Below are 24,635 nucleotides of genomic sequence, written 5' to 3' on the forward strand. Positions count from 1 at the left end.
CTTGAGTAAATTAGTTGGCAATTTTGCTCATCTTCAATTTTCCTGAAAGGGAAATCATGGCTTAGGGTGAACGTAAAACCATTTTTAAGGTTAATTTTGGTTTTGGTTTGTTCTCAACATAGCAGATCTCTTCTGGTGTGTAAATCCCTGTTATATGTATGATTCTTTTAATTTCTTGTTGCGCTTGTTGTGGGAAATTCTTCATCAGAGGAGCAGGACACAGTCTTGTGCAGATTCAGTTTTATTGAGCTCAATAAGTCCAACAATGCGCGCTGGGTCTGCCCCACAGAACAGACAAACTGCAAGGGTTTCCCAGCTCTTATTTACAGTCAGAAGAAAGTTTATTCCACAATCTGAGTGCTTGTCCTGTTCTTTGATATATAATTACCACTTGTCCTACTCTGTCTTGCTCTAGGTTCTGTCCTTTGATATGCAGCAGACATTGGTCTGCTTTGTCCTGTTTGTGGGTGTTGTTCCTGTCTTTTATTATGTAGCGTAAAGCCACTGGGGCTGCTAAAGCAAGTCAGCTTTATGGCATCTTAGTGTAACTTTTGTTTGAGGCTAAATGAACAGACCCCATCAACACCTCTCACAATGTGCTTAAGTGGTGATACTGTGATGCTGGATAAGTGAGATATATACATGTCCCACTTCACATTTAATTAATTAAATTAATTAATTTAATTCCTTACACTTATATATCACTTTTCTGTACACTTCTATTAAACCGCTGTTTGCATCAGTACACCCACCACACACCAGCTATCAGTGGGGAGGAGAACAAAGTAATGCAGCCAGTTCATAGATGGGGGTTATTAGGATTGGTAAAGGCTAGGGGGAAATTTGGCCAAGTGACCAAGGCTACAAAATCCTTGGGATTTTCAAATACCACTGAGAGTCAGTTCCTTGGTCTTACATCTCATCCAAAAGACGGTACCTTTATACAAAATAGTATGGTATCTCCATCATTATACTGGTGAATTAGGACCCACATAACCCACAGGATGAGCACCCCCTGCTGGCCCAACTCATACATCTTCCAGCAGCAACTTAGTTTTTCCCCAAGAGGTCTCCCATGCACATACTGACCAGACTCACACTCACATAGCTTCAAGGGGTTGGCAGCTGTGAGCTGCAGGTGATATATGTACCAGCTGCTCATATCACAGGAGAAGCACCTATGGTATTGAGGTTTTCGTAGAAGAGTGCAATTTCCAACAGTATGAGAGTTAAAGTATTTCTCTTGCTCAGATGAAAGCCTAATGATAGTGGATCTATTCGATACCTAAAACTGTGATCCTGATACCATCTTAACCATTGACTCAACTGAACTGTAGTTTGAAAATTGGTTATTAATCCAGAATAAGAAGAAATGATTTTTCATGGCAGGCTCAGATGATGCTGTTTTAAACAAAGATTATTTGTGGATTTGTCAGAAGAAATTACCCTGTGCTGGAATTGACTGGGTCACCATGTTCAACAGAACGTGTTTTAAGTGTGTGATTCTTCGTGTCCAATGCTCATTTCTGTTCATTGACTTTGCAAAATGTCCTGTGTTGAGTAAAACTGAGATATAAAAAAACAACAACTATTTTCTCTGGTAAACATTGCAGACTGGTGCAAACCCACAGTCCTCTTTAGACTTTTCTCTACGTTATTTCACTTTTTTGGTATAGCAGGGGGTGACAAGAAATACAAGGTGCAATTTCCCTGTATTTACTTCACATCTGTAGCCGTTTTCAAGTCAAAAGAGAGGAGACAGCCTTAAATTCATCTCTTTGCAGTTATATTGCCACTCTCATCTTTTATCAAATTACTTTCATGTTACATTGCCATGAATGTGATACATGTTTATGGTTCTCACAAGAACACTTTATGACATAAGTGTGAAATAAACTCTATATCAAAAAGAAATATCTGCTATAAAAACTTGCACTTAGCAAAAAAAGACGTGATGTCAGATTTAAGGGATATGCCGAGCGCAGCGCGATTTATACTTCGAAGCAGGAAAAAATACAGGATCAGTTCTCAGCTCTGTTTTGCAGTATCAAATAGTGTTACTGTGTATCTGCTTATAGTGCATTTTATCCGATAAAATTTGATCTGCCTTTTTATCAAAAATATGCCACACAGGTTCTACTGGCTACCAGTTTTTAACACCATCGGTCCTATAACATGTGGACCACTCAAGCCTTTAGATGCTTAGTCGGAATAGAGAGGCCTGTTTTTTTTTAATAACAACAGTAGAGTAGCCAATCAGATTACAGTCCCGACAGGAAAACCCAATGGCTCTGTCCTCTGAGACACCAGAAATATACAGCATAACACTGAGGCATGGCTTAACCAGAATTATAACATCTGACGGCAAACGTAGTCAATCAAATAGACTTGTGAAGCACACGTCTACGTCGATTTGTACAAAGCAGTGCTTTACAGTCCTGCGGTATGTTTCTTAAACGTTTTACTTGACTGCTGTAATTTAAGTAAACTTTTTATGAGCTATGTTTTGCATTCATTTTACATTGAATTTGGTTATAAAAATGTTATTTCGCAGTGTTGCGACAATGTGTCCATTAATCAACAAATCAACATTGCGTGAAACTAGTAATTTCTTTTTGGAGAACGCAGACGTCACATGGAACTACTACGACAGTAGCTCGGAGAGAGAGGACGTTCATAACGTGGACACCTATTTCCGGTTCTCTTGTAGTTCTTGTTCGAATTTAAAAATCCTAACGTCTTGATTTGTTCCCGAGGTAAGGTTCTACATCTTAACAAAGAGTTAAAATAAATATTTTTTTGATGTCACCGATAAGGAAAGTGTAAAATTAATTACGGATGTTTGTTCTAAAACTAAGCCAATGTTTTTTTTAAAGAAAATGCTGCCGACAGTGCTGCATGGAAGTTTCCCAATTATTTTCCTATTTGATCCATCCACGAGAGTAATTACATCTGTGACTTAGCGTTGTTTCGAAATTGTGTAAATCATTTGAACGTTAAAAGAGCAACCGGAAAACGTTGTGATTCCGTTAAGATCACAGCCGTAAATGCCCACCAAGGCCAAAGTAAAAATGCTTCAATATACCAGACTATTTTGTTGTATTTCTGGTGGTCCCTCCTGCATTTAAGACCAGCAGGTGATGTTCATGTTGTTGAGGTTTTATGAAGGTGGATCATACTAACTGACGATAGTAAAGATGTTTATCCACATAACTAATGACAGTAAACGCATTTAGAATTATGGTTTATGTTTATAAATGCTGGAACAGTACTGAATATGTCTTTGTCTTTCTAATTAAAGGATATGCGTGTAATATTATTTTTAAAGAATATTTAGGGGCATCATCGCTAATTGTCCATTTAAAATAAACCCCACGATGAAGGTATCACGAAGGAGAACTAGTGTTTGCTTTCTTAATAGAGGATTTAAACTCTCACTGACTCCTGTAGGATGTCCACGCTGTTCCCTTCCCTTTTCCCCCGGATGACCGAGTCACTATGGTTTAACCTGGACCGACCTTGTGTGGATGAAAATGAGCTTCAACAACAAGAGCAGCAACACCAGACCTGGGTGTGTAGAGGACGACGGGAACAAACACAGCTTGATTTCCCCCCCCATCTTTTTCATTTTATTGTCGTGGCATGTCTTTTAACATCTTTTGAAACTCTTTTAGAAATATAAAGTCAAAACATCATACACTCTGGGAGGATGCATTAAATATAATAAAAGACAAAGACGGCAATAAAGTTAAGTTAACCTTTGGACAATTTGCAAGGTTTTTGTACGCTTTTATTGTCAGTCAATTCTGTTGAATTGTTTGTTCCTGCACCTGCACTGGATGTTATGAAAATGTTTTAATCTTTAACTGTTGATCGTATTATGTCAGCTGTCATCCTCTCTAGCAAACAAGGTGATTTGCAAAATAATGTGTTATGGGTTTTATTTTCTAGGTGGGATGCATATGTTTTCTTAAGATCTTAGGTTTTTTTAAATTTTTTGCTGTGTAATTCTAATTACATTGTGTCTTCCTGCAGTTGCAAAGCATTGCTGAAAAAGATAACAATCTGATGCCAATAGGGAAGCCTGTTTCTGAGGTAAGATGTATGTACCGCAATATACTTTGTTTGAAAATAAGATGTTCGAGTCAGTGTTTATGAGCTGCAGAGGAAATGTGGTTAATTACAAACTTAAAAGTAAAAAGAAGAAACTTAATATTTCAACTGTTGAGCTCTCTGCAAGTCTAGATGTCATGAAGGGTCAGATGTTGAGCCAATCTGATCCTCATATTTATGACCTGGGAACATGTTAGTGTTTCCACCTTAAAATGTTTTTGGAGTTGCTTATAAGCATTTGAAAGTACCTCTAAGGATAAACAACAGCAAAATACCTGTGATGATTTTAGTATATAACAAGTAATTCTGAAATATTGTTGTGTTTTTGCTTGGCTTTGTGAATCGGTTATTGGAATATGTTAACATCTCAAAAATCAAAGCTTCATTTTATGCTTTTATGTATCGCATGTATTTTGGCAGAAATTTAGAATTGTCCTATCCAATTTAAATAGCAGGTCATTTAATGACATTTTGAGATTAAATGCATGTGATTCTGATGCTGAAAACACTGTTGGTATAGGCCTGCTCTAATCAGTGATCATGTTGGAAGAATTGCAGTTGTTTATGAATATCGTTTTTAATTTGTCATCTTAGGTCAGGATTAGTGAATTCTATCACAATGATAATACAGTAGGCTGTGTCAAATAATGTACTTAAAGTCACTGCCATAAAAGCTGTACATCACAACAGTAGCCATATACTATAGATCTGATAACTGGAATTAAAACAACCATGGACAGCAAGAAAACAGATAAATATGCCACTGGAGGGTAATGGATAGGAGAAACACATTTAAGTTCATAGGCAAGGGCTTTATGACACTGTTGCATGGTTTCTTTCTGTAGACGTATGACGATGAGGATGAGGAGGATGATGAGGATGAGGAAGATAGTGAGGAGGACTCAGAAGACGATGAGGACATGCAGGACATAGATGAGATGAATGACTATAATGAGTCTCCCGATGACGGAGAGATCAATGAGGTGAGAGGCCTGGCTCATTGTATACCCACCCAAGTATCCATACAATTCTCTGTGCCCTTGCTGGAAAATGCTGGGAGGAGGTCCTCATGGGAAAGCAAGAAAGTTCTGCCTAGGCTATGCCAAAACTTATTTTTTCCTCAAAAACAAAATGTCTATTATCGTTTCAAAGGGTGCTGATCTCCTGCCAGTGTCGATGACCAGGGAGCTCCCTCTCAAACTGTTTTTTCTTAAATTTAGAAATGAAAATTATATTTGTTCTGCCCACGTGAGTTGGAGATTTTGCACATCTCACTTCCTAGCTCTTTTGACCACTTACAGAGGATGGTGAAGAATAAATAATCCTTACACTTTCATACTGCTTTTCTGGGCACTCCACTTATAAAGCTAATCAGCTATCAGTTGGAAGGAGACCAAAGAAATGAAGCCAGTTCATAGATGGGGATTATTAAGAGGCCACGATTGGTAAAGGCTAAGGGAGAAATTTGGCTAAAACACCAGGGTTTAGGACCCCTACTTTCTGAGAAAAGTTCTGGGATTTTTAATGACCACAGAGAGTCAGGGCCTTGGTTTAACGTCCCATCTGAAGGACGGAGCCTTTTTTACAGTATAGTATTGTGTTCCCTATACTGGGGCATTAGGACCCATACAGACCACTGAATGAACACCCCCTACTGGTCCCACTAATACCTCTTCCAGCAGCAATCTTAGCTTTCCCAGGAGGTCTGCCATCCAGGTACTGACCAGGGACACAGCTGCTGAACCTCAGTGAGTTTCGAGCCAGTGCTCTTTTATCATATCACAGCACAGCCTCATACTGGAGGCTTAGTGCCGAATGGGAGTCTGTCACTGACTGCACCACGTCCACAAGGACCTGAAAGGCCCAAGGGCTATTTTAATCTGGGTGCCTCATGGAGAAGATGATTAGTTTTTTTCCCTGCTTTCTGTCTTATCCAGGTGGATATGGAAGGTGCTGACCAAGACCAAGATCAGTGGATGATCTAGAGCATCTGCATTTTAACCTGTTTTTTGCACAGGACTGTGTCTTCAGATGTGATGGATTACAAAGTCTGGAAAGTACAGGCTGCTGTTCAGTTCCTTGATACATATTGGAAGACTGCTTCAGGCTACAGGGTTTTCCATTTTGTTTTTAAACAGTGTGCACTTTTCAGTGGAGAATTAGGCAAATGATTTTGTCTAATACGCAATTCATGTCTGGTATGTCAATATGTAGAGGACGTACTTTTTAGGTTTTGTGATTTTGTATGCCACTTCAGTAGAATCAGAATGGCTCTGGTAAATGTTTCTGTATATATTTTTAAGTGCTACGTCAGTTGTCAGCCAGTGGCCGATGGCTTATTACTGCTGCTTCTGAGTCTAGTTTAGACTCGGAATGTGAGCAGAGGAAGAGTAAAGGGCACTGCAGAAAACACTCTGACCTTCCAAAACTGATTGCATTTCCTGTGTTTGGTCTACATGAATAGGTGCTAAAATGTCAAGGACTCATTAGCGATGCTACAGTGAAGTTCATTCAGTGTATACCTTCTTCAGAATTGCACCAAAGTTAAGGTGTGTCAGTACCTCATTCTAATTCTGTAACTACTGGGTAACATGTAATAAACTGTTCTAAATTAAATCAGAAATAATAAAAGCACCAGTGACCTATTTTATACAATTGCCAAGGGATTATAGGGAAAAAGAGCAGTGAAATTGTAGTTTATGCCCTTCAGAAAGAATTAATTTTCATTATATGCTGTTTGAGAGACTTTATCAAACCACTTGCATTGCTCTACATCAAGGTAGCAGAGCAACTATAAAGGAAAGAATATTCAGATAGTGTATAGTTTCTTCTTGATGCCTTGAAATTGGTTTTTTATTATGAAATACAGCAAAGAAAAGAAAATATCCCACTTAATTTGGGGAATGGTAAGCAACTGTCAGCCTTTACGTGTGAAGGGATCATGTATTTATTTCATTTAATAATGGAGTAGTTCAACCGACTGCTGTATAAGGGTGTCTTTTCAAAGCTACCAAGACAAAGAGAATAGGTGTTGTCCACAGAAACAGGAACAACATATCGTCTTATGTCAAAGTGAACAGTTTTCCAGCTGTTGAAGTGCTTGATGTTGAAGATTGCTTTGCTAACCAGTGATATTGATAATTAATAATTGATAATTGATAAGTAAGTAATCTTATCTGCTGTATATTATACCTTGGTGCATTATTTATAAGGTTCTGCAAATCTATGAAAAAGGTTATTAACGAGATCAACCTTATTGTCCCTGACATCTTTGCACATACTGTTGCTTTGTACAGGCAAACCTACATACATTTCACATGTAATGCACGTTTCAGTTTCTGCTTAATTTAAACACATGTATGCATCTGTTATCTAAAAGCAACTTGTCTTTGAGTGGGTCACAGAAAGTCACATCCTATCCCAGAAATGCAGGATACAAGGTGGGAATGAGAGAACCTGACTTTTCTAACATAAGTCCACCCCAGAGAGACACAGGAAGCTGCTATTTCATTGGCCAGCCATAGTATATCAAGCCTAATCTTAATAAGGAAGAAGGATGGGAGTTGAAACCAGACGGGAGAAAATCCACACAGACAGATGCCCGAGTCCAAACTCGAACCCAGGACCCTGGAACTGTGGAGCATCACTGTGATGCACACATATTTTCAAATAAATCCATCACTAGACAGTTCTCAGTCTTCAGTCCTATATGCTCACCTAATGGATTCAGTTGATGGATTAATCTGTGAACTACAGGACAAGATATTTGTTTTCCTTTTCAAGCAGTTAAAAAGACTATTTGCAGTCCTCTTACAATGAACTTCTGAACTTCCTTTTTAATGATCACATGTCTGGTTTTCGTTTTCTAATTTAAAAGTGTTAAAACCCATGCAAGATAAAAAAAAGGCTCATGGAGAAGACATCCCTTCATACAGAACTCTAATTTGAAATGGCATTACATGACTAAAAAGGTTTCATTCTGGCTTCAAAATATGTCCCGTGAATAAAATGAAAAAAAAATACATTAAACCATGAAATTTAGTTGTTTTATAAAAGTTTATAAATGTTGAGGTTAATACAAACTAACAGTTACAAACACGAAAAACAACAAAAAGAAACATAGGCTTACTGTTTCAATAAATGACTCCTATCATTGTGAAGCAGAATTCACCAAGCGTTGGATTGTTCACCCACTAATAGGGAACGTGAGCTGGGTTTAGACCGTCGTGAGACAGGTTAGTTTTACTCTACTGATGATGTGTTGTTGCAATAGCTATCCGAGCCCAACCGGAGTTCCGCGGCGCAAGGGTATCGTTGCTTCATATATTGCTCAAATATACTGCTTCATATTGTGGTTTAAAAGAATGCTAACGTTTTTATATGGTTAGGGAAGGTTTTGTGAGTACTATTAAAGTAAGTAGCGTCACCAGATTACATTGAAACAAGATCCAGTGAACAGAAGACATGACAAAGGTGGTCTTCAATTGAAACTAAATGTGTTTCAATGTAGGCTGTTGACGTTACTTTTAGGACATCTACACGAAGTTCTTCAAAGAAGCAGTTGAGAAATAACTACAAAGTGGCCGAAGCAGACAATCTAGTTTTTTTCCCCGTTGTGTAGCACTTAGAGAAAGCTGTAGGTTTTACAGTTGTCCACAATTTAGATATTTTATATATTTTCAGCCAGACTAAATTTCATGGAAGATTTAAAACTGTAGACGCGGAATCGAAGTTACTCCTCTTCCCTGTGGGTGACGCTGTCACTTAGCTCCAATGTAGGTGAGCTCTGCCATGCCGTCCCGGATTCCGGGGATGTACTCCAGGGTGGCGCGGTGAATGCGATACTCGTAGAGCCCGCTTCGCTTGACGTAGCGCAGGAAATGCGGCGCCCCCGGGAAGATCACATTGTCGGCCAAGATAACGCTCCCTGCTCCGAGCAGGCCGCTCCCTTCCAGGAGCTGCAGGTCAGGCAGGTAGCAGCGCTTCCAGTGGTCCATGAACACGAAGTCCAGCCGCTCGATGCCAAAGTCCTCCCGCAGTTTAGGGATCACTTGATCTGACGGGCCTATTATCAGCTCCACCTGAAAGGCAAGGAAAATAGTCTTCGTGGTCCGTGACTGTCACTCGAGTCAGGACAGCCTCCAGCTTTGACAGTAACTCTAACGCACAATACAGTACGTGCCACTTCTGTGTTCTGTAAGTTATCGATGCAACATGGTTTATTATTTGGGACATTGATTCCTATAAATCCGGTGTCCAATAACGTCCAAGAACTAGTTTTCCCCCGAAAAGTGCACCCAGAAAAGTAGAGAAGTGTCCCAAGAGAGCAACAATGTGTGAAGAACTGATATATCCAATATGATCAGAAACAAAGAGTGAACTGCGTTGCTGTACGCTGGCTGAATACTTCCACCAGTTCAAAAGTGTAAAACGGTCATAACTGAATCTTTTCTTTCCGTAGTATAGAATTCACTTTTACTCGTTTCCAGAGCGAAATGGTTTGAGAGGTGTCGTTTTCGTTGTAAAAATCATCACGTAGCAGTACTGTTATACATTATAACTCTTGTTATATGCTTTTTGGGGTGATTTCATCCTTGGAAAATCAATAAACAAGGGCTCTTACTGTGTCGTCATCAAAGCCGGCCAAGCGGATGACCTTCTCGGCCACAGCGGCGTTGCGCTCGTCCATCTCCACGGTGTAGAGTCGGGCACCGAGAGGCAGCGAGCGGGCGATGCGCACGGCTCCGTACCCGCAGTGTGTGCCCAGCTCCAGCACAATCAGAGGGGCATTTTCTAAAATCAGCCTGTCCAGGAGTCTGCCTGTAATTACAGGATTAACAAACCACACAGATGGGAACAAAGAAGTCATCTTTGTATGCTATTAGTGTACCAATTTATTACTACGATATAATATAACAACAGTATATTTTTCTTGCTGATTCTCTGTACTATTTTTTTCATTATAAGACTAATCTACCCCTAATTCTGTGAACTAACCCCTTTCTACGTGCGAAGATAAATGTTATGTGAATTTCGTAGAACGTTTTAATGCGCATTTTATAACTATCCAGATAGTATAGCAGAAGTTGCAAATGCGAAAAAAATATTTCTGTACTTCAACTCTATTTGAAACTGTATTTTCGGTCCTATTGACCAATATTAGTAACAACAGAGAGTTTGTAAAAAGTCGTTATCTCAAATGCGATGCGAGAAAAATAGTCAACAATTATCCCCTGACCCGTGCAGCCTACGTACTAGGAAGAAAACACCATGCAGACAGTTAAAGGGGGGTTGTATGTAGTAATAGACACCTTTCTTGGGTCCTATGTTGCTGATGTACTCCACCTTCCTACACCAGTGATCGAAAGCCTCGAGGATGCTGTCTGGGTCTCCCGGAGTGACGTGCGTGAGCACATACTGGAACGCTCGCTCCTCCCTGGACAGGCCGCTCAGGCAGTCCTGTATGAAGCGCACCAACACCGCCCGGTAGAACAGCACGAAGTAGTAGCGGTAGCGGATCACCAGCGTCAACAGAAAAGGTAGGAACGCCAGTGCGATCGCTGGGGACACCATGATAGAGGCTGACCTAAAATAATAATAAAATAAGTTTGAGATACAAGTCCCAGTTGGCTGTAGGGGTCTTTTTTTCTTTTCAGCACCCCCAAAGGTTCATAAAACCCATACCCACAAGCGCTATTCAAATGTTTCGTCAGCCAGAGCCACGTTCTTTTGACTGAGGATTTATCGCACTTCTGAGGGAACCATGCCTTACAAGAATAGATAAAAAAACAACAACAGATACACCACATTCGATTTATACACCTTAAAAATAATACCATACATTGTACTTGTGGTCTACAGTATACACCACAGAAACATTCATTTGTTGATTTTGTACAGAGCCTCAAAAGAAGCTTCAAGCAAACCAATAGCACCTAACATTTATGTACTCAGTTTCATCACAGCTAGATGTTGCAGGTCTTTTATCCCAGGCCAGTTTGTCATACAATCCTGAGAGTGTGGGAACAGCTCCCCTCACAGCGATGCTTAGTGCAGAGCATGTGAACTAATCACAGCAAAGACCCCGGACCACAAACAGCGGAAGCACACTTGAATATCAGAACACTGGTAATGCAGTTCAGACCAACCTGTTTCGAGGAGATATTGGATGAGGACCCTAGGGCTGGGGGAAATGCAGCTCTGTGTTGAGCTTCGGGCCTTAAATGCAAGACGGGTAAAATTGGCCGAGTCACCGCCGGTAAGAGGAGGTGTGTGAATTATTGATGCGACCCCAAGCTGATCCAGTAATTCGCAGAGAGAAAGAGGTGTGGGATCCTCAAGGATCGGGTTACCTGCCCGGCTTCTCGCAGCAACACGTGGACAGGAATTCTCCAGAATGCATCACCCCCGGGAGGCTTGGTAATGTGACCTTTGTTCAAAGATCACAAAGCCTTTGTTTCAAGCAATTTTTAATGGGGGGAAAAAAACATTACTAAAAAAAACAGGAAAATACAACATCCCCATCAACATATTTTTTGGTCCTTCGATTTGATGGAGGTTTACTTTTGTTATACAACCATTTCGAAATTCTAAAACCTCTGCAATTACTGTACTGTCCACCAACTTACTATATTTGTGTTTGGACACTTGGATTTAGGTAACATTGATCTAAAAATGTTACTGGGTATTGTAAAGGGTGGTACGATATTTGTTAGGCTTGACAAAATAGCGAATTATTTAATGTAGACTCAATTTAATGCCCCCTCCCACAACCACCACCTACATATGAAATATTTTCCATTTCATTTACAATAAAAAAAACAACATGCAACAAAACAACACAACAATCATAGGAAAACCTACTGCTTAACAATGCTGATGTTTATTTATTATTTTGTAAAAATGCTTTCTGAAAATTACACAACGTATGTACCAATGCTGTCATTTATATAAATAATTCAATGTTTTCTGAGATAGTAATTAAATTGTTAATGGCTAGTTACATAAAACACCTTCAGTTAAATTCCCCATTGTATTGCCCTTAAGAGACCCAAAGGTACATGGCTGATGCAGAAAAGCATTTTTAAACATTGAAATCTCTTTCCTGAGTGAGGGAAACGTTTTCCATATTTGATATTAAAGGTATTTAATGTAACCAGACCTTTGTCATTTATACTGTGGTGTTTCTGTACCCCTGAGAACTTTTCTGTTATACTGGACAGGGAGGTTATATCTTTTATTAATATTCACCACCCCTATTTTCCCTATTAAATACACACGTAAAGATCCATTCACTCAGCAGCGGAGCTTCTGTAGTCCCCTGAGGAATTTCCTCAGCTCCTTGTCAGATCGTTGCCACAGCAGCAGCTTGGAGAGAACCAGTCTACCTCTCTGTCTGCTCCCCAGAGCCAGAATGATGCCAGAGGAGGGACCATCCAGTTCCTCACAGCCGCACCTGCTGCCCTCTGGCAGCCAGAGGGCGCTCCGAGCCATCGACTCCTCCTCAGCACGGTCACCTTGTCTCAGCACCACCCGGCTTTTGCCGTTAGGAACAATCTTCCGGTCAGCCCCCAGCAACAGTGTCTCTTTGACCCTTAGTCGCACGACTGTGTAGAAATCCAGACAAATAAAGCAGAAAAGTGTAACTTTAATAGTCTTTATGTGGAGATGCAGGTAAAAATAAGGGTATTTTTGAGATGGTAGCCTTACTCCTACATATTTTCTTTAAAAGCTGATATTTTAAATATCTGATATTGATATTGTTTAAATACAACTACCATCCAGTTGGATTTAAATTAGAATTTACTTTAAATCAGTGTTTTCTGAAGCAATCGGCATGTTTATATGCTGGGTGGATTGATTTAATCTCATGAATTAAACACAAATATAACATACCAGGAGCACATAGAATTCAAACACATGTACCATACGAGGAGCGTACAAAATTTGGATTAGGAAAGGTACTCCAGCACATACTTTTCATCCACTTTTTATTGAACTCACCAAAATCGCTTTTGCAGTAATTCTCCAGAATCTCTTTCCCACCTTCTGGCAAACTGCACGCCTCGCATATCAATGTCCCTGTGCGAAGGAAAAGGGAATCTTAATTTATTTTCAAGGAAAAAAATGTTTAGAAACATATTCGAAATTGAGTCGTTTTAAAAACGTGTGCACATGAAAGAAAAGCAAAGATAGCAGCTCACTGGCAAACATTCGGAGGATGGTAAGCATTTCAAGTGAACAACTTTTAAGCATTTTATTTCGAATTTGTGTTTCTATTTAGTGGTAGATTAATATCAGACAATGTTTCGAGGTTCCCACCTCTGCCTCACAGAAAGTAGATGTCATGTTACGGGGAAGAAAATTGTTATAGACAGTATTAACAACTCTGCCATCAAACACGAGCAGGCGAAAAGTGGCACAACCATTGAAGTCTAATGCAAAACCTATTAACAACCACGTATCATTTTGCGCGTTTCATAACACACTCCCTAGAATCGGAACTCTTGCTTTCAAACAGGACAATTACTTTAAACTTTAAATTTATGCGTTTTCAGATTTTTTATTTTTTTAAATCAATAATAATACATTGATTTTATATGGCGCCTATAAAGGTAAATTCGCAAAGCGCTCTGTCTTTTCGATGACAGATTTTTAAAATAGTATTTGAAAGCAACACAACCAATGACAGGTGAATTCCAACAAACCGTCCATATCGTTGTTGTGTTGCCCCGCGTTGCCGTTGTCGCTGGACGGAGAAGCCGTGGGCGGGATGCACACCTCGGCGCCGGTCGGGAACTGGCTGCAGTTGAGTATCTCAGGCCAGGGAAACCCGAAAGCGCTCATGACAGGCAGGCAGCCGTCCCGCACTCCCTCGCACAGGCTCCTGCACGGTCGGACGGGCTGCTCCAGCTCTCGTAAACAGACGGGGGCGAAGAGGGAACAGAGGAACTTCTTGGTGTCGCGGTGACACTGTTTGGAGAGCAGCGGCACCCAGGAGCCGGCCTGCTGCTGCGCTTCCTTGATGGTTTCGTGGCCCAGCAGGTTGGGAAGGCGCATCTCTCTGTAGCCTACGTCGTGGCACAGACCCATCGTGTTAGGAATGGGTTTGCAGACCTGGCGCTTGGCGCTGAATCCAGTGGGGGCGAACTGTAGCGAAGGGTCAGCTGCAGAGACGCCCCAGGATGTGAGCAGTATCCAAACTTGAAACGGAATGGATACTGCCATCATGACGTTCGTACTTTGAGTACTAAAAAGCCTTTAAATCAAGTTTCTTAACGCCACAATCAGTCTTCAGTGTAGTTAATTGACGTTATTCACTTATTCAAACTGATGCTTGAGAGGCATTTCGGCATTCAGTCTCTTGTTTCAAGATTAAATATTGACATTCACCATACTTGCCATAAAGATAAGCTGGATTCTCCCTCCATTAGCTGCAAGTACGAATACGAGTCCCCAAGTACAGTCCCCCGTCTTCGCAGAGCTTGTGAAAGAGTGTTTCTCTGGTGTTCTGCTAGGAGATAAATGCCATGACTGATCTGTAATTCACCTAAATTAAAGAGGGAAATGGTCGAGACACATCCTGTCAAACTGGTTTTTAAACCAAGCATTGTGTAATGCCATCTGTAATACCATCCGGGAAATGCGTTTATTGAGGGTTATAAAATTGAGACCTGTTATTAAACTACAGTGCTTTGAGGACGTGTTGGAAGTGCCAGCTTTAGTAATTTACACTTATTTTCAAATTCTTTGCAATAAACATTTTTTAGAAACCGAAGCAATTTTCCATTTAGTTATGTTTAATTAAAACCATACGTAATAACAAAAACGGTACAAAACACAGCAACAAAGATGTCAGCAGTAATACTATCACAATCTTCCCCAACTCTGTTATTCTTGTACGGAGCTGGCGGAGAAGACGTTCAATTTTCAATTCCTGTATCACGTGTTGAGGGTGTTTTGGTTTCTCCCAACTCCGCTTCACGTCAGCCGGAAGTCATATGTTATTGCTACAGAGCTGTTGTCATGTGACTAAAAGCCTGGGGTTTGGAGAGGGGGGAAGATCGGAAGGAACAGAAGAGAAGGGGGTTGCTGGTTTTCGTCTTCCCAAGCCTGCTCACCGGAATTTCTTTCTTTCTTTAATTAGTTTACCGGGAAGAAAAGCTGGAGATTGCATTCGGTTCGCCTGGCAGAGAGCCGAGAGCCCCCACAGGATACCATGGGTTGCTGTTATAGCAGCGAGACGGAGGCCACTGATCAGGTGCTGTGATCTGTTCTAGTGAAGCAATGGTCGAGGTAGCAGTAACACGCATTCCTAATGTAACATAACCTGGGAGACAGAGAGAGGGAGTATGCGGGACTGGATTGACCCGAAGAGAACATCTGTATTCCTTTAGCTACCGTATAGAAAGAAAATGTTCGTACCAAAAAGAGGGAAGACGTAGTGTGTTTAGTAGGGCCTAAAGGGCAAAAATATTACACTGGCAAACATACTAGGGCTAGAACTTAGTAAAGATGGTTTTCTAAAGTAACCAAATGACAAGGCTACAGGAATGCAGGATTTCATGACCTGAAACGAAAGAATGTGCAGCAATTTATTAATTTTTATTTTTTTCTCTAATTTTCCAACCTTGGCAAAAACAACCGAATTTGATTCAGCATGACAAAATAACCTCGTCTGTCACATGACTGTGGAACTTTGCAATAATGTGCAAATCACATGACAAACTGTCCCTTGCATGAAATATTTAGTCATGTGGGACCAAAAAAGTGACAGGTGGAACAATTTCAGAGTGCATGCACAATGAGCCAATTGGACACCAGCCTCTACTGCTTCTTTGCCTCAGTGATGTGTCAGGATGTTATTTGATCATGTCTTCTCAGTAAGATATTTGCTTATAGTATAACACTTTGCATTGTTTTTAGTTTTGCATTGTTAAAACTATGGCTTGGATTTTCATTGGTTAAGCATTTTTAATGGTCAAAACACCATAAGTGACTGCCACTATGCAAAAGTGATTTGGGTTCCACCTGAGGATTTCTTTTGATACCCATAGCTCTGAGATTAGCTGGAACATGTATCTGGTTGTGCAGTGGGTTGATTTTGCTATTTTACATCCCTGGAGGCCTTTGACCAAATCCAATTAATTGTCCTGAAAGTTATTGGGTTTAGGAAGCTTCAGCCTAGACTTACATAGTTCACAAAACTCTCACACAACACTACACAATTTGTCACATTTTATACAGGGTACATATTCATGCCAGGACTATAGTGATTCATGACCACGTTTCTTTTTAAATGTAAAAACTCATGTAGTGCTTAACCGTTGTGTTCAGTTTGGCAGACATGGTGAAAATTGTATTTCTTGTCAAAGGTGTAGTTCACAGTGTACTTTTTTTAAATATTGTACTGAGATATGGAATATTTTCATCACCTGCTTTGCAAGGTATTTCTAAGCTTCAGTCCTGGCAGACAAATACCAGCCCAAGGTTTATATTTAGCAAGCAACCCATCATCTGCTTCTAAATTTGCAATTTTTAAACTGTCCACCTAAGGAGCTCACTCCCAGTGTTCCCTGCTTGCGTTTGATGAAGTGAACCACTGCTGCCTTTCAGGACCGAGATGAGAGGAAACCGCTGATTCCCCATCCCAACCCGGACAATAAACCAACCAACGGAGCAGAGAGGAATTCAGCCAGCCTTCCCTCAGCGCGGACAGATGAGCAGGCCCTCCTCACGTCCATCCTCACCAAGACAGCACTGTAAGTAGATGGTGGAATGGAAGCATCTTATCCACACAGTGAGACTGGCTGCTGTGTGGTAGTCTGAACACACTGAGGGGACAGTGAACGTAGAGGCTCATTCTTGTTTTGCTCTCCAGGAATATAATTGATGTCTCAGCTGCAGACTCCCAGGGAATGGAGCAGCATGAGTACATGGACAAAGCTCGACAATATAGGTAGGTTCAAACTTCCAACTCTCTACTATGTTGCTTGTTCTTAGGACATTTAAAAATATCTTTGCTTCCTTAAAACAAATTGCTGTTCTGGATGATAAACAGGTTCTGCCTGATGAAATATTAAAGCTAGAATCGTTTGATACAGAATCATAAAAAAATCTAAAATGTATCGCTTCAAAAGACCAGTGCCTGGTTTCTGTATAACATGATACCTGTCCTGAATTTGCCACTGTCTGTAGCCAGTGGAAGCCGTGATCCAGCTATACCCTGGACTCCAACTTACTCTCCAAAAAAATAAACCAAACTTAAAGTGTTACTGTGGATGATGGCTACCGATGAGTGCAAGACAAGCTCTTTTGAAGATGATATACAAATATTCACAGAAATGCAGAGTACTTCAGTTACCACTCGGAGCAATAATTGGGTCCACTTGGGTTATATTGTATCATTTACGCAAGAGTAATGAAGCCCCTTACAATTTGTAGACACTTAAATTTAATTACTCCGTTTGTTTAGAGGACATAGGGCATATGTCTGTTCATAAGGAATGTTTGGTTGAAAGCATATTGAGTATCTGTCTCTTGATTTATTTGTAACCATGGAGTTAAACTTTATTTACGTATTGCACTTTAGTGCACGATGGAGGGAAATTAACATTTCAGTAGACTCATTTGGCAGCCTTGTTCAGAATAGAATTTGGATTAAGGCCACTAATTGACACACTACACAGATAGCAGTAACTCCAGCTACTCCTTGAGCAGTTGACTTCAACTGAACTCCTCAGATGGCCTGAATATCAAATTTGTCATAGTCGAAATTTACTAATGGCCTTCTAGCCGTTAAAAAATGCTTAGCTTGTGAAAATTATAGATGAGGTTTAGCATGATGTTGGTAATGGAATGCAAGCGACAGTCTTGTTAAAATGCCAATTAATCCAGTGATGTGCTGGATCGTTTTTTCTTTGAAAGAAGGTAATACGTTTTGTGGAAATTCTAATGATAACTTCTGCTGCTTATGTTTTAGTACAAGGCTGGTAGGCCTCAGTAACACACTGTCACAGAAGAAACCTGCACCTCTGCCCTCACTAACTAGCCAGCCCCATCAGGTGCTTGCAAGTGATCCTGTGCCATACTCGGACATACAACAGGTAAACAACCCTGCTTTTTATAGCTTGATAATATTCACAATCATTGCTAAATATGCCACAACCTGCCTTTATATGTTAATATGTATATTAGGCCTTGTGCTTCCAGAGTAGGCTCCAGGTTGTTGCAAACCTTTTCAGAAATAAGTGGCTTTATGATGGATAGATGGTTTTAGACATTCATATAAATGCAATGTTTTGTGAATAAGTTAGATTTTGATTTTAATAATGCCTTGGTTTTTTTTTTCCAGGTCTCAAAGGTAGCGGCATATGCATACAGTGCAATTTCACAGATAAAAGTTGACGCAAAAGAGGAACTGGTGGTGCAGTTTGCTATTCCCTGAGCACCTGAGGATAGATTTCTGTCCTTGGTCTACTCCAATTTCTTTCTTTATCTCCCTTATGTTTCTAACTACACCCTCCATCTCTCTCTGTCCAAGACATCAGCAGTGCTACTGTAGAGCATCAACAGCTGATCGACTTGGAAACCGAACTTTCGTACTATAGGTCAACTCGTACCGAACAGGAACTTCTAAAGTGTGTGTAGGAATCTCTTTTGTGACCTGTGGAGGAATTTCAGATCCATGCTGTTCTCAGTGTATTAGTAAGATGGCGCTAAAACTATGGCTTGGATTTTCATTGGTTAAGCATTTTTTATGGCTAGAACACCATAAGTGAATGCCACTATGAAAACAAAAATGATATTGGGTCCACCTGAGGATTTCTTTTGAAACCCATAGCTCGGAGATTAGCTGGAACACGTATCTGGTTGTGCAGTGGGTTGATTTTGTTACTTTACATCTCTGGAGGCCAGTGACCAAATCCAGTTTATTGTCCTGAAATGTATTGGGTTTGGGAAACCTCAGCCTAGACTTATGTAGTCCACAAAACTCTCACACAACACTACACAGTTTGTCACATTTTATAGCCTCTGGTATGCAAACAATTTAAGAACAGGGTACAATCAGGCCAGGACCATAGAGATTCATTACCACGTTTTTTTTTAATATACAAACTCACATAGTGCTTAACCCTTCTTGTCATTGAGATTTGCTGTTGCTATATTTTCTCTTGCAATTAACCAGCACTTAAAATTCACGGGCACGCAATTTAAGAAAGGGGAAAAAAAAAAGAAGCTGATGAGTTTAAAGAATATTTAGTTTGTCAGTGCCTTTAATGTACAGATTTTGTAATGCATGGAGGCAAGGAATAATGGTGTGATTGAGGTTTGTATGGTTAGTTGGTGTTGCAATCATGTCGGTTAATCACTAATGACTTTTCTTGAGAAAGTGGAAGTTATGAAAATGAAAGCCAACAAAAGATTCAAGCCCTAGTTTTTATTAACAGAAGACATTTTATTAATCTGAGGTTCATTGATTTTTTAAAAAAAGAAACAGGAATTGAGGGAATGTGGAGACTGGTCATTCATATGAACTTGATCCTCCTCATCCATTTACCTAGTGTTGAAAAGTCAATGGCTGCTGTACTTTCAAACAGTTTTAATGTCAAGATACTAAAAAATACAAGTGTATTTTTTTTCTTTTTAATGTATTTATGGTCACTTTATATTTTCTTTTCTGGTGCGAGCAGATCTCTAGTGCAAAGACAGGCACTTTTTGGGTTTTAAAGGGATGAACCTTAGGGCTGTAAAACATGAACAGACATCTTATTTTTGGCTTTTTGCAGCGTGCTAATAGTATTTTTTTTACTTAAATGTATTACTACCTGAATTACATTGTTTGTTTCTTAGGCTAGTACCAAAACAGCATTCATTAATAATGGATTCTGTTAATACCATTTTTTGTTGTTTATTGAAATTATGCATTAAAAATATTTGAAATACCTGATAATGTTGAATGTTGTTTTTTTACGTGAACATTCAGACCTTAAGTATTAAAAATAAAACCATAATTTCTGTTCATTTGCACCATACCAGTTGTGATATACTGTATATTACTATCACTGTGATATGGCATGTGATATAACACATCACCATACCCAACCCTGTACAGTTTCTAAAGAGTAAGTATAGTTACATCTTGCCTGGTTATATAACAGCAAAATGCAAATTTCCTTCTTATCCAACTTACAACGATTGCTGAATGTTAAATAAGATCCTTTGTATTCTGTTTGTTAAATTTATCTGTGATCTAAATGAGGAATTAGTGTAATTTAAGGAAAAAACAAAAGTAAGGAAACATGACATGATTCTTCAGAATGAGGAAATTGTTTAAATACAGCATGAGGCTAGCATTTCACATTGTGACGCAACTCTACTACGCAGTGATGTGAGAGAGCTGTATTCTGTTTTTGCGGCACACTTCAGTCCCATATGAAATCAGGCTTACTAGGCACGAGTGTGACATCCGTCTATTCATTTGGAGTCTTCCTGGAGCGCTTTGGTCGGCTGAACCCCCTCCTCCAGATCTGGGCAGTGACCCTGTCCTGCTTAGTCACCGCACTGAAATCCAGTGACTTTAAATGAGGGAGTGCTGAAATCACGTAGTTCCTAACAACAGTAAGGACACGGGGAAACGGCAACTGTGAGAGAAGGCACGTGGCATGAGTAGACTACAAATAGTAAAAGACGAGATTCCTGATGGGAATGTGATTCTCAGCATTTCACACATTTGGAATGCATGTGATGCATGATATTTGACCTAGATGTTTTACTTGTAAAATTCAGCAAAAATGTGAAAATGGCTATGCTCTTGATTTGTTTCAAAGGTTTTTCCATTGCACTGATCAGATCTAGATCCCCCTCACTGGCATACAGGGCAGATTGTAACTTGAGATCCAACTCACTAAAAAACACGTCAAGAAGCAAAGCGTCTCCTGACGTTCTGGGCACCTGTTCTTCCTAGCACCGAGCCCACCCTTGCTCGACAAGCGTCACGACCAGAAAACCAGTCTAAATTAATTTTCCTGGAGCGGCCTGATGCAGCTTGCTCCATTAGAAACACGAACCCCAAAAAGGACATTTTGAGTGTAAAAAACACAAGGCTGCAGAAAACGATAGGATAGCTTTCTGTGAGCTCCACTTCACTGACCTGTAGTCTTTCTCATTCTCCAGCGTGTTGCCGTGTAGAGTCAGGCTTTGAAGGTGAGGAAGAGCCGCCAGCTTGTCCACTTCTGACAGTCTGGAAATGCTGTTTCCGTGGAGATACAACACCCGTAACTCTCTGAACTCAGTTAGGATCTGGGGGGGGCAAAGACATAACATGACTTCATTGGCTTTGACTCAGTGATACTCTAGGCCTACTTTGGATTGCCAGCCTGTCTTCAAAATGATGAGATAAGATCACTTTATTGCCCATATACAATTTCTTGTATTAGGAATTTGTCTTTTCGCATACCCCAACTTGCTCTCCATGAGACACACAGACAGGGAGAGAAGCTTGGGGTCAGAGCGCAGGGTCAACCATTTATATGGTGCCCCTGGAACAGTTGGGGTTAAGGGCCTTGCTCAGGGGCACCATATAAATGGTTGACACAGAACCATTTGTGACTCAGCCACAGAACTGCCAGAATCCAATTAATTTGGATTGCCAGCCTGTCTTCAAAATGATCAGGTATTGCCTCAAAGATCGTATTACTGGACACTGCTTCACATATCTACTGCAACACATTAATCAGTAGAACAGGTCAAGAGAAGAAAAGAAAGACAGCGTTTCAGCTGTGGAGGAACCTTTTAACTGTTCCTTTGCTGTCCATGCATGCTGACACAGCGCCCTACCTGAATGTCATTAATCAATAGTGTAACAGAAGTCCACAGTTGTGTTTACTACGTTCCTGCGACCTGCTAGTCCTGCTTACTGTAGTGAAAGGATGTTTCTGTAAGTGCTAGCAGGTGGAACTCTCCACACCTGCTGTGCAGCCAGAAGGAAGCATCATAGTAGCTCTTACTGGGTCGATGGTAGACAGGTCATTGAAGGACAGATCAATCCAAGACAGCTGTTTTGGGTCATCCAACAAGGCAGCAGAGGCAGTGGCGAAACCACTCAGGTTTGAGAGAATATTGTTGCTCAGCCTCACAGCTTTGCTGCGGAACTTCCCTTCTGGGGTACGATGGACAGGCTTCAGACCTACATTGGGATGCTCTGACAGGACATCTGCAGGAAAGCAAAAGAACAGGCCGGGCGATACCTTGTAGTAAAGACTGTGAGAGAACAAGGCATCTTTCTGTTGAAATTATTTAATTTTAAGACAAGGACTGGACTGCCTTTAGCAAATATGACTGTAATTCATTCAAGATTGCAAGAAAAAATCTAATGCCTTTTTAATCCTTGGGGATTCTGTGTCCCATTCCACACACAAAAAAAATCCAGCGATGTTTTTTGGGAACAGAACGGAAAACTAATTTCACAGCTACATGAAACAAATTGCATACTGAAGATTAAGCACACATAATGCAGGGAGATACCTTCAGAGATTTAATCATGGATGATGATGCAGGAACAGGATACTGAAGGAATTGTATTGCTATCGAACAGCTATTCTTTTTTTTTACCTGCCAAGGAACTGAGGCATTTAAACGAAAAGTCCACAGGAGGGCCATACATTTTGCGGCCCTTAGGCGCACCTGTAAATAAAACCGACAATAGTACAAAAAAGTAACATCTGCCAGACCAAAGTAGCTGAAAGTGATACAGATTATTATGAATCGCTGTTCTAACTTCTAAAATTGAAAAAAAAGATTGGATATTAATAGCAGTTAATCGGTACATGTCAATACAAACTTTTGAAAACCTCCTAGAACATTTCGGGACGACAATTAAAAACGCTCCCATTTACAACATGAAAAAAAGAACAGGTTTCTCCCAAGCCACACAAAAATCTAACACAATCCATCGTTATACCAGAGTATTACTCGTTTCCCCACCTAGGCCATTAAAAACATAACTCACCTGGCACCTCTTCAGTTCTTAACGCAATGTGCTAAATAATACCGCGACTCTGAAGCAACAACACTTCATTTCCATGACGACCGGAGAACGTGGCTTTGTGGGAATTGTAGTACTACAGCTCTGTAATGCTGGCAGGACTGTTCGTGCCATATATACAGAAAGGCTACGGGCTGCGGCGACCCTCACCAGGAAGCCACATGTTCGTTATGGTCGATGGATTGTTTCTACACTACTATTTTCCACCAGTCAGTTTACTGAAGAGCAAGAAAATGCATCACTCCTCGTTATACAAACATTGCACATGTAATCAGGATTGCTGTCATTAAATACCAACTCAAAACTACACTATTCTCTTCAGCGTTTTCTAATGTTTAATTTGTCTCCTGCTTTGCATTAATTCGGTGGTTTTTATAATTGTGTTTACAGTTTTTAAACACTTTGAGATACTGTCACAAAAAGGGGCATATAAAATAAAGTCTATTGTTAATATTGTTAATATTCTGCTGGATTTCATTTGGAGAAATATGTTTGGCCACAAAAAGATTACAAATTGCAGCTCTCTTTTGGAGCTCAGGGATGGCTGAGCCGCCTTGTTGCTTGTTGTACGAAACTGGACCTCGTCACTACAAGATGTCTTCAAGGAAAAGTGCAGCTGGGAGACCTGTAGATGGCGCTATTTCCTCCGAGTTATGGGGAGCTGGGATACAGTGTTGTAGGAGGCATTGTCTGGCAGGAGAGACTTAAAAATATGCGGCATTGTTCATAGGAAGATGAGTGTTAATCCTGGTTAAATTGGGTTTGCACAATTTTCATATGACCAAACTAACCCCTGAATTTAACTGGTGAAGTAATTTCTCACTTTTCTATGTAATGAATAACCGGGCTGTTGGTGCTCAGTGACGGTACTGCTGTAGTGTTTTAAGTGAGCCCCCTTTTATATGTGAAGGGCTTGGTATGGAAAACACTGTACTAATGCAAGCAATAATTATTCTTTTTATTATGAGCAGGCTGTTTAAAAGCAAGACGGGTGTTCTTTTGCTTAGGGTGAATGTTGGTTTCTTCAGGGCAAGCACACCATATTTTTATATATTTCTTTGCAAGTCAAAACACTCAAACGTTATCTATTTAGTCTTTATGTTGTATTCTAATGTCGATAGCTTTATTTCATAAATCAGAAATCGAAATAATCTTTAAACTCCATTTATCCTAATGTGTCGAGTTAACGTAAAGAATATATTGTTTTCATAAGTCAGAACAAGTACTGAAATTGTTAAAACAGTATCAGATTCTTTGTCATAAGAATTGGACAGTGTCTTGACAAATTTCACAACCGCACCTATATAAGGGGATTTTTTTATACTTTTGTTTTATATACATTTTGGTTTGTATTAAGACAGAAAGTGAGAGATTATTATTATTATTATTATTATTATTATTATTATACACGTTGCGTTAAACATGCAGCTCCTATTGATTTATCCAGTTCACCGCACTGCACCTTGGGCGATGTAAC

The 24,635-nt window shown here is 40.1% G+C and overlaps 5 protein-coding genes across 5 annotated transcripts; 2 read left to right on the plus strand and 3 right to left on the minus strand.

Annotated features, from left to right (window-relative positions):
• Positions 1-2,642: 2,642 nt before the first annotated feature.
• Positions 2,643-6,744, plus strand: anapc15 (anaphase promoting complex subunit 15). The gene is made up of 5 exons (XM_088921345.1): positions 2,643-2,756; positions 3,451-3,571; positions 4,036-4,095; positions 4,959-5,096; positions 6,051-6,744. The coding sequence occupies exons 2-5, from the start codon at positions 3,452-3,454 to the stop codon at positions 6,096-6,098; spliced, it is 366 nt and encodes a 121-aa protein (XP_088777471.1). The 5' UTR covers positions 2,643-2,756; position 3,451; the 3' UTR covers positions 6,099-6,744.
• A 2,129-nt stretch (positions 6,745-8,873) lies between these two features.
• Positions 8,874-10,754, minus strand: tomt (transmembrane O-methyltransferase). Its single transcript, XM_088921338.1, has 3 exons — positions 10,425-10,754; positions 9,737-9,933; positions 8,874-9,194 (listed from the first exon to the last, which is right to left on the minus strand). Exons 1-3 carry the CDS (start codon positions 10,684-10,686, stop codon positions 8,874-8,876), a joined length of 780 nt encoding a protein of 259 aa, XP_088777464.1. The 5' UTR covers positions 10,687-10,754.
• An 811-nt stretch (positions 10,755-11,565) lies between these two features.
• Positions 11,566-14,703, minus strand: sfrp2l (secreted frizzled-related protein 2 like). The gene is made up of 3 exons (XM_088921337.1): positions 13,821-14,703; positions 13,117-13,194; positions 11,566-12,719 (listed from the first exon to the last, which is right to left on the minus strand). Exons 1-3 carry the CDS (start codon positions 14,341-14,343, stop codon positions 12,409-12,411), a joined length of 912 nt encoding a protein of 303 aa, XP_088777463.1. The 5' UTR covers positions 14,344-14,703; the 3' UTR covers positions 11,566-12,408.
• A 418-nt stretch (positions 14,704-15,121) lies between these two features.
• Positions 15,122-20,060, plus strand: lamtor1 (late endosomal/lysosomal adaptor, MAPK and MTOR activator 1). The gene is made up of 5 exons (XM_088921344.1): positions 15,122-15,373; positions 16,729-16,874; positions 16,994-17,071; positions 18,095-18,218; positions 18,467-20,060. Exons 1-5 carry the CDS (start codon positions 15,332-15,334, stop codon positions 18,557-18,559), a joined length of 483 nt encoding a protein of 160 aa, XP_088777470.1. The 5' UTR covers positions 15,122-15,331; the 3' UTR covers positions 18,560-20,060.
• On the minus strand, positions 19,200-22,777 carry lrrc51 (leucine rich repeat containing 51). Its single transcript, XM_088921346.1, has 4 exons — positions 22,726-22,777; positions 22,122-22,327; positions 21,266-21,414; positions 19,200-20,724 (listed from the first exon to the last, which is right to left on the minus strand). The coding sequence occupies exons 1-4, from the start codon at positions 22,775-22,777 to the stop codon at positions 20,586-20,588; spliced, it is 546 nt and encodes a 181-aa protein (XP_088777472.1). The 3' UTR covers positions 19,200-20,585.
• Between the last annotated feature and the right edge of the window lie 1,858 nt (positions 22,778-24,635).

This window comes from Atractosteus spatula, chromosome 7 (genome assembly GCF_055471065.1).
Source record: "Atractosteus spatula isolate fAtrSpa1 chromosome 7, fAtrSpa1.hap1, whole genome shotgun sequence".
NCBI lineage: Eukaryota > Metazoa > Chordata > Actinopteri > Semionotiformes > Lepisosteidae > Atractosteus > Atractosteus spatula.

Bases quoted from the DNA above. Each gene is read 5' to 3' on its own strand.
- tomt (XM_088921338.1), bottom strand. From the start codon at position 10,686: ATGGTGTCCCCAGCGATCGCACTGGCGTTCCTACCTTTTCTGTTGACG. The intron at 9,934-10,424 runs GTGTCTATTACT...CTGTAATTACAG, and splicing joins CAACATAGGACCCAAGAAAG to GCAGACTCCTGGACAGGCTG. The intron at 9,195-9,736 runs GTAAGAGCCCTT...CTTGCCTTTCAG, and splicing joins CCGGCTTTGATGACGACACA to GTGGAGCTGATAATAGGCCC.
- lrrc51 (XM_088921346.1), bottom strand. From the start codon at position 22,777: ATGTATGGCCCTCCTGTGGACTTTTCGTTTAAATGCCTCAGTTCCTTG. The intron at 21,415-22,121 runs GTAAGAGCTACT...TGCCCCCCCCAG, and splicing joins ACCTGTCTACCATCGACCCA to ATCCTAACTGAGTTCAGAGA. The intron at 20,725-21,265 runs GTCAGTGAAGTG...TACTGTTGTTAG, and splicing joins GAGAATGAGAAAGACTACAG to GAACTACGTGATTTCAGCAC.
- lamtor1 (XM_088921344.1), top strand. From the start codon at position 15,332: ATGGGTTGCTGTTATAGCAGCGAGACGGAGGCCACTGATCAG. The intron at 15,374-16,728 runs GTGCTGTGATCT...GCTGCCTTTCAG, and splicing joins AGACGGAGGCCACTGATCAG to GACCGAGATGAGAGGAAACC. The intron at 18,219-18,466 runs GTAAACAACCCT...TTTTTTTTCCAG, and splicing joins CATACTCGGACATACAACAG to GTCTCAAAGGTAGCGGCATA.
- sfrp2l (XM_088921337.1), bottom strand. From the start codon at position 14,343: ATGATGGCAGTATCCATTCCGTTTCAAGTTTGGATACTGCTCACATCC. The intron at 13,195-13,820 runs GTTTGTTGGAAT...TCCTTCGCACAG, and splicing joins ACACAACAACGATATGGACG to GGACATTGATATGCGAGGCG. The intron at 12,720-13,116 runs GTGAGTTCAATA...ATTTCTACACAG, and splicing joins TTACTGCAAAAGCGATTTTG to TCGTGCGACTAAGGGTCAAA.
- anapc15 (XM_088921345.1), top strand. From the start codon at position 3,452: ATGTCCACGCTGTTCCCTTCCCTTTTCCCCCGGATGACCGAGTCACTA. The intron at 3,572-4,035 runs GTGTGTAGAGGA...GTCTTCCTGCAG, and splicing joins AGCAGCAACACCAGACCTGG to TTGCAAAGCATTGCTGAAAA. The intron at 5,097-6,050 runs GTGAGAGGCCTG...TGTCTTATCCAG, and splicing joins ATGACGGAGAGATCAATGAG to GTGGATATGGAAGGTGCTGA.